The 8,396-nt window shown below is 46.1% G+C and overlaps 1 protein-coding gene across 1 annotated transcript; it reads left to right on the top strand.

Annotated features, from left to right (window-relative positions):
- The first annotated feature begins 1,144 nt into the window (after nucleotides 1-1,144).
- MAT2A (methionine adenosyltransferase 2A) lies at nucleotides 1,145-8,396 on the top strand. The gene is made up of 9 exons (XM_010381954.2): nucleotides 1,145-2,499; nucleotides 4,211-4,288; nucleotides 4,383-4,505; nucleotides 4,754-4,866; nucleotides 4,950-5,093; nucleotides 5,268-5,486; nucleotides 5,678-5,860; nucleotides 6,016-6,149; nucleotides 6,784-8,396. Exons 1-9 carry the CDS (start codon nucleotides 2,409-2,411, stop codon nucleotides 6,884-6,886), a joined length of 1,188 nt encoding a protein of 395 aa, XP_010380256.1. The 5' UTR covers nucleotides 1,145-2,408; the 3' UTR covers nucleotides 6,887-8,396.

Here is an 8,396-nt window from a genome sequence, read left to right as displayed (position 1 = left end):
ACTAACTAAAAAAAAAAAATTCTAAAGTAGAAGACAGAAAGGGGAGTGTGGCACAAGACAAGGTTGTAGAAGTAGCAGCCAAATCACACCGGGGCCTTGAGTATGAAGAGATTTCAGTCTGTATCCCAACAACAATTGAAAGCCACTGAAAAGTAAATCACAGGAAATAGAGCTAATTTTTTTACAGCTTACATTAAAATAAATTATGTACTAGATACTGTGCTAGACTCTACTTGCACTATTTTAATCCTTGAAACAATCCTATGATGTACTATTAATATTTCAATTTTACAGAATGAGGATACTGAGGCATAGAGAGGTCGTGACTCCAAACCCCTACTCTTACTGTATTACACCTACACACTATTCCCAAGTGAGAGAAGTAGGTAAGCAACTATGTACAGCTAGTTCTCATCTCCTTGGCAGGCCTAGCCCCACTGTGGAGTTGGTAGCACAGGGGTATCAGGATTTAATGAGCCAATCATTGACTTTACGCCCCTTGTTCTGACTCCCTAATAAAATAACCTTCTAATTATATTCTGGCTTCCCATATAGATTTTTCTGCTGGGAAATAATGCACTGACCAGCCTACACACGCATTTTGTTCCAGTTGACAATTTTATTGCCCATTGTAAGTTAATTGGCATTCTGCTTAAAAAAAGATAAACAAAAAAATTTAATAGTCTTATACAGTTGCTTTCCCATGAAGGGTTAGCTTGAAAAGTAAAAAGCAACGAATAAAAATATCATGATCTATTGTCTCTTTTGTGGTCGAACCTTTTCTTGCTGGCTGCTTTGAGCGACCGTGGATGTGGTCACTGAGTATGGTGATAAGCCCTTTCTTTACCTTCTTTGTGTTCCCAGCACAGCTCAAGTGCTTCCTTTGTTTACCGCTGAGCCTTTAGCAAATCCCACCTTTCCTCCCTCACCGGCGGAGAGGATTGTTCTAGGGAAGGCACCTCGTTCTACTGCCTCCAGCAGTAGGCAGCTGGAGACTGTTACTAGGGGTCTCCTTCACCTCCCCAGCGTAAAGTGCATCCCATGCTAGGCGCAGGCCGTTCTCTGAGAACCTCATTAAATCCGGCGTTCTTGTCACGCGCTCCGCTCAGGGCCACCAGGCCATCAGCCCTTGACCAGACTTGCACTGAGACCCCCGCCCCCAAGGCGGGCTCCCTCCAAACGGGACACCCTACTCCTTGCTGGCTCAATTTTTGTTTCGCTCTTTTTCCCTGTCTATAATTCCTTTATTGGGCAAAACTGGGACAAACGCAGGTGGACATTTTAAAGTGAAAGCTTAATGAAACAGCCCATTCCACGCCGTCGAGAGATGTACTGAAGCACATTCAAGGGAACTAATAGCCCCCACCCACCAAAAAAGAAATGTTCGTTCCATATTCTCCTTAACAGAGGATTGAAACATCGATTTTTCCCCCCTTCAAAGGCACAGTTAGGCCATAGGGCAAGGACGGCCTTGGGAGCGGCCTCCTTTCTCTCTGGGGGGAAAGGCTGGAGCGCTGCCTCCACTTTAAGTCCAAAAGGGCGAAGGGCGAGGGTCCCTCAGAAACTTTAGCGCAGGGGAGCGGGGAGGAGGGCGATTGTTTGAATCGATGGCAGCACCCTCATTAATCTGCTTTCTGGCCATCTTCAGCTTCTGCAGAACCATTCACCAGGAAATGACTAGAAGGTGGGCCGGCGCTCCTCAGATTTCCCGGGGCCGGCAGCAAGCCGGGCGGGGACGCCGAAGGAAGACCGTGAGGAGTCCTCGCTGGCCAGCCAAGATGGCCACCTTCACATGGCCGACCGCCACCGGCTCCCTGCCACCCGGCATCTAGAGGCGGGGCGGCCAGAAAGACCCTAGCCGAAGCACAAAACCTCCGCGATTCCCGCCGCCTCCGCTGGGGGACGCGACCTCCGGGAAAGCTATCCCGGCCAACGGTCGGAAGGGAGGTGCCATGTCACAGCACAGGGGAGCGGGTCCGGCAATCCCCAGTCGCTTTTTCTCCCACATCAAACAAGGAAAAGCAAAAACCCCCGTCTTCTCGCGTCTGCATTTTTCCCCTAGCTCTAGCGGCTCAATATAACTAAACGGTCTCTGGAAGACCGGGTTGCGTCGGCCCCTCCCGCGGCCGCGCAGTGTGGTTCAGCCCGGGCTCCGCGGGGCGCGCTGCCCTTCCTCCCCCGACCCCCGCGCAAGTGGTGCATTGGCGCGCGGCCCCGAGAGGCGGGGCCCGAGCCGGGCGCGCGCGGGCGCTCCTCTATAAATACTGGGCCGCGCCGCCCGCCGCTTCGTTCGCTCCGCGCCGCCCGCTTTCTCTGAGTAGGACGCTGTCCGCAGCTTGCGCATTTCGCAGCCGCTGCCGCCTCGCCGCTGCTCCTTCGCAAAGCCACTTCCACTCACCGACACCAACATGAACCGACAGCTCAACGGCTTCCATGAGGCGTTCATCGAGGAGGGCACGTTCCTCTTCACCTCAGAGTCGGTGGGGGAAGGCCACCCAGGTGAGGGGACGACCTGAAGCGAAGCGTGGGGCGGGGCGGAAGGCAGCGCCGAGTCCGGCCGCCGGCGGGTCCTGCGCGGGTCGTCCTCGTCCCCTCGGTGGTGGGAAGAGCGGCGACCGCGCGCTTTCCTCGTGGCGCCGCCAGGGCCTGGCGCGTGGCCGCCGCTCCTCTTCCCCCTCCCTTTCCTCTTTTCCCCTCCCCACTCCTCCCCTTCCATTTGGTCGCGCGCCTCGGCATGCGGAAGGTTCCAGAAAACGAGAAGGGCGGGGGCTGTGGTCGCTAACGTGTTCTAGCCGGGAAGGGAGGGCACTGTTAACCCCTCCAGGTCCTGCCGTCTGACAAACCTGGAGTGGGCGACCCGAGCCTCCTCGCGTGCTCGCGTCCGGCCCTCGGGAGCGCGCGCCCCGCATTGCGGCGGGGACCACGTGTTTGCCGCATGTGGTATCTGGGCGAGGGGGAGCCGTGGGCCTCCCCGGCTGTTCCTGACCCTCGGTTTGAGGGGTGGGGGGGTGGAGGGCCTATGCCTCGCGACGTCGTCTGGCTCCACTGCCTCAGTGGTTAGGTCTTGACCACACACTGGAGAATACGCACATGCCCTTCGGCAGATATGGCCTTGCCTTCAAGGTGATGGCCTCTGACTAAATATAGCGCATGTGGAAGAAGGCAGTCCTTATTTGGACCCCTTGTGAAAAGGATGGGAAGTATGAATTAGGAGCTCCCATTGCTTTGGGTTCCCTTTTAAATTCTTCGGTGCTGCCCTTAGGCAGGGTTTTACTTCAGACTTTGTCCGCTTAACCGCCATTATGGGGATCAGTTGGCACGTGAAGGAGGAGTAAAGCTATTTCCAGGAACTGAAAATCTAAGCCTGGGCATATCGGCTAGTAAAGATGTTTATTTGGCTCCTAAATTAGGCTGTTTCTGCCCTTAGAATGACCGCAGTAGCTATCTGGTGGCTTTTAGCGTTTGGTCAGTTTACTGTGCCCATGATGAAATCCCGTAAGTAACTTGGTGATAAGAGAGGACAAACCCAGGATCTAGACAGGTGCTGAAGGTTAGCTGTTACACCAGTTAGTAGACTGAAGTCTTAATCCTGCAGTCTGGCTTCCACATTATGTTTGGATTCTGTTTTGGGTGGTTATAGAAAATTGAGAAAAACGAACTTGAATTGGGGGATATTTATTTGTTTCTTCCTCCTAAACAGTAGATGATAAAGCAGGGAGAAGTTGTACATGGATATGTTTGAGCATTTTCTACACTGTTGAGCTTTTGTTTCCCGCCTCGTAATAACAAGATCAGATAATTGCCATTTTAGTCACAAAATGCCTTTCCTTTAATTGTTTAATTGAATTCTCTTGTTGCTCATTATAATTGGTGCTCCTTAAGATGAGGGAAACTGGCCTGTGGCCTCAGGTCTACCAGAACCCCAGGTGCACAGGGGTTTGGTACAGTTGTGGAAGTGAATATGATATAGGGCAAATTCTGTTATTTAAAGGAGGTAGGACTAACAGTTCACCTTTCTGGTGGTAGGTTAGATTTATAATGCAGACTTTGAATTTTAGGGGTAAAGTGCATATACAATGAATTAAGATGTATTAAGCATGTTTCTTTAAAACCTCCAAAGATTTTACAGATAGTTACAGGGAGGGAGCTTGCATATATAGATACTTTGTTTAAAGTTAAATAAATTGAGCCAGGAATTTCTCTTTTCCAGATAAGATTTGTGACCAGATCAGTGATGCTGTCCTTGATGCCCACCTTCAACAGGATCCTGATGCCAAAGTAGCTTGTGGTAGGTTTAGAATGGGTTTATCAACTGGTGGAAAGATAGCATAAAAATTATTTTTATAGAAGTGATGCTTGAGTTGAATGTCTCTTTTTATTAGAAACTGTTGCTAAAACTGGAATGATCCTTCTTGCTGGGGAAATTACATCCAGAGCTGCTGTTGACTACCAGAAAGTGGTTCGTGAAGCTGTTAAACACATTGGATACGATGATTCTTCCAAAGGTGTGTTTTAATAATTTTGCTCATTTTTTTCTAGGTAATAGCTAGTGAGATTTGAAGAAACTCCAGTTCTTGCTAATCCTAAACTCAAGTTGTATTTTACTATACACTATGCCCTATTCTGTTCATTCTCTAAAAGGTCTAATGGTTTAGGTATATTTGATTTATTCTGCAGTGTTTAGAATTCCAGATAATTGCTGTAATCAGGAGGTATTTCTAGGACCTAAACAAGATGTGTTTTTTGCTTATAGGGTTTGACTACAAGACTTGTAATGTGCTGGTAGCCTTGGAGCAACAGTCACCAGATATTGCTCAAGGTGTTCATCTTGACAGAAATGAAGAAGATATTGGTGCTGGAGACCAGGTATCTTGGTGTAGAGGCTGTTTTAATCTCTTCTAACATTAAATTCTGGAGCTTGATCACATTGGTGACTTTTCCTTCTTTAGGGCTTAATGTTTGGCTATGCCACTGATGAAACTGAGGAGTGTATGCCTTTAACCATTGTCTTGGCACACAAGCTAAATGCCAAACTGGCAGAACTGCGCCGTAATGGCACTTTGCCTTGGTTACGCCCTGATTCTAAAACTCAAGTAAGTGATGATCATAAAGCTTGGTTGTCTCATTACATCAGCATAGAGGATCCATAATTTTGATAATAGCTAACTGAAAAAGCATTTGTTTTGCTGTATTGTAACTTCAGGTAGAGAAACAAATACAAAGCTATTGTTTGGTATACTGTTCTGATGACCTGTGTTGCCTTCAAGGTTACTGTGCAGTATATGCAGGATCGAGGTGCTGTGCTTCCCATCAGAGTCCATACAATTGTTATATCTGTTCAGCATGATGAAGAGGTTTGTCTTGATGAGATGAGGGATGCCCTGAAGGAGAAAGTCATCAAAGCAGTTGTGCCTGCAAAATACCTTGATGAGGATACAATCTACCACCTACAGCCAAGTGGCAGATTTGTTATTGGTGGGCCTCAGGTAATGTCATTTAATTGCATTTTTCTAGATTTTTGATGGTTACTTAAAATTTTGGCCACTACATTTTTTTCAGGCTTTCTGAAACCTACATGTGAATCATCGGAGGATATTTGCTGAGTGAATTCAGAATAGGCAACCGTATCCACTTGGAAAGCACTAGGCATAAAGTAACTTAAATCCTGTAATTTCAGGGTGATGCTGGTTTGACTGGACGGAAAATCATTGTGGACACTTATGGCGGTTGGGGTGCTCATGGAGGAGGTGCCTTTTCAGGAAAGGATTATACCAAGGTCGACCGTTCAGCTGCTTATGCTGCTCGTTGGGTGGCAAAATCCCTTGTTAAAGGAGGTCTGTGCCGGAGGGTTCTTGTTCAGGTATATACTCTTTATATGACTGCAACGATTAAAAGTCATGTAAGTGGGAGGGTATTTAGTAGTAATCTACTTAACTGCTTGTTTTATACCAATGTATTACACCAGTATGTGGGTCTTTTCAATCACTGATTCTTACGACATTTGAATCCTTTTAGGTCTCTTACGCTATTGGAGTTTCTCATCCATTATCTATCTCCATTTTCCATTATGGTACCTCTCAGAAGAGTGAGAGAGAGCTATTAGAGATTGTGAAGAAGAATTTCGATCTCCGCCCTGGGGTCATTGTCAGGTAAAGATGGTAAAGCCTATTGCTAGTCAAGTATTGAGGGTGTGGGTGTGTATATATGTACTTAAAGCTGAGGAGGTGAAGGTGTGAAGGAAGACTCCTCAAATGGAAATATATTTTAATTCCTAGAACAGTTTTGAACTGCTGCCTTAGTTAAGACTTAGTTATTAGAGAAATTTAAAATTATGGTGCTCCATGGCTTAGGCTAACCACTCTAGAGAATCTTCCAGATTTGGTATTTGAGAGCTTTGTGCTCTTACCTAAGGGTGTTAAGAAAATAGAGATAAAGTGGGATGCTTAAGGCTTGTTACAATGTAAAAACCATGGTAGGGTGTGGGCAGCGGGACCTTGGTAAGTATTCTTTGATCTCAGATGAGCTTTTTGACAATTGAAATTTCTCAGAATAATGACAAGTTTTCGTATTTGTTGAGCCAGGGACGGAAAAACAACTATAGTTACTAATAAGGACTGTGCAAGGAGTTTGGACACCAGGGAAGTAACACTTTTGCCACAAATTTTTTTCCTAGCATATCCCAGAGAACTCATTTGCCAGAGCTCTTGAAAATGAGTCTTGCTGATTGTTTTGCTTTATTTTAATTTATTGCTACATATTAAGTTACGGACTTGTATATTCCAGGGATCTGGATCTGAAGAAGCCAATTTATCAGAGGACTGCAGCCTATGGCCACTTTGGTAGGGACAGCTTCCCATGGGAAGTGCCCAAAAAGCTTAAGTATTGAAAGTGTTAGCCTTTTTTCCCCAGACTTGTTGGCGTAGGCTACAGAGAAGCCTTCAAGCTCTGAGGGAAAGGGCCCTCCTTCCTAAATTTTCCTGTCCTCTTTCAGCTCCTGATCACTTGCAGTCACTCTAGTCAATGACATGAATTTTAGCTTTTGTGGGGGACTGTAAGTTGGGCTTGCTATTCTGTCCCTAGGTGTTTTGTTCACCATTATAATGAATTTAGTGAGCATAGGTGATCCATGTAACTGCCTAGAAACAACACTGTAGTAAATAATGCTTTGAAATTGAACCTTTGTGCCCTATCACCCAACGCTCCAAAGTCATAATTGCATTGACTTTCCCAACAGATGCTGAAAATGTCCTTGTAATGTGCACGTAAAGTACTTGTAGTTCCACTTAAACAGCCTGTCTGGCAATGCCACAGCCCTGTCAGCATGAATTTGTAATGTCTTGAGCTCTATTATGAATGTGAAGCTTTCCCCTTACCCTCCCTGTAACTTGATCCACTTCTAATTATGTAGCTCTTTTGTCAGGGAGTGTTCCCTATCCAATCAATCTTGCATGTAACGCAAGTTCCCAGTTGGAGCTCTAGCCTGACATCAAAAAAAGGCAGTTACCATTAAACCATCTCCCTGGTGCTTATGCTCTTAATTGCCACCTCTAACAGCACCAAATCAAAATCTCTCCACTTTCAGCTGTCTTTTGGAGGACGTACGTAATAAGGTTTTAATTTAGTAAACCAATCCTATGCATGGTTTCAGCACTAGCCAAACCTCACCAACTCCTAGTTCTAGAAAAACAGGCACTTGGCAGCCTTGTGATGTCATACAGAGAAGTCACAGGGCAGTACCTGAGGGTCTGTAGGTTGCACACTTTGGTACCAGATAACTTTTTTTTTTTCTTTATAAGAAAGCCTGAGTACTCCACACTGCACAATAACTCCTCCCAGGGTTTTAACTTTGTTTTATTTTCAAAACCAGGTCCAATGAGCTTTCTGAACAGCTGGTGTAGCTACAGAGAAACCAGCTTCCTTCAGAGAGCAGTGCTTTTTGGCGGGGAGGAGGAAATCCCTTCATACTTGAACGTTTTCTAATTGCTTATTTATTGTATTCTGGGGTATGGCGTAAGTACAGAGAAGCCATCACCTCAGATGGCAGCTTTTAAAAGATTTTTTTTTTTTTTCTCTCAACACCATGATTCCTTTAACATGTTTCCAGCATTCCCAGGTAGGCCAAGGTGTCCTACAGAAAAACCTTGGGTTAGACCTACAGGGGGTCTGGCTGGTGTTAACAGAAGGGAGGGCAGAGCTGGTGCGGCTGGCCATGGAGAAAGCTGACTTGGCTGGTGTGGTACAGAGAAGCCAGCTTGTTTACATGCTTATTCCATGACTGCTTGCCCTAAGCAGAAAGTGCCTTTCAGGATCTATTTTTGGAGGTTTATTACGTATGTCTGGTTCTCAATTCCAACAGTTTAATGAAGATCTAAATAAAATGCTAGGTTCTACCTTAA

This window comes from Rhinopithecus roxellana, chromosome 17, assembly GCF_007565055.1.
Source record: "Rhinopithecus roxellana isolate Shanxi Qingling chromosome 17, ASM756505v1, whole genome shotgun sequence".
Lineage (NCBI taxonomy): Eukaryota > Metazoa > Chordata > Mammalia > Primates > Cercopithecidae > Rhinopithecus > Rhinopithecus roxellana.
This window is presented reverse-complemented; position numbering and strand designations above follow the sequence as displayed.

What these genes read in the sequence shown, in the direction of transcription:
- MAT2A (XM_010381954.2), top strand. Translation starts at nt 2,409, where the DNA reads ATGAACCGACAGCTCAACGGCTTCCATGAGGCGTTCATCGAGGAGGGC. An exon ending in GGTGGGGGAAGGCCACCCAG is followed by an intron (nt 2,500 to 4,210) that starts GTGAGGGGACGA and finishes TCTCTTTTCCAG; the next exon opens with ATAAGATTTGTGACCAGATC. An exon ending in GCCCTGATTCTAAAACTCAA is followed by an intron (nt 5,094 to 5,267) that starts GTAAGTGATGAT and finishes GTTGCCTTCAAG; the next exon opens with GTTACTGTGCAGTATATGCA.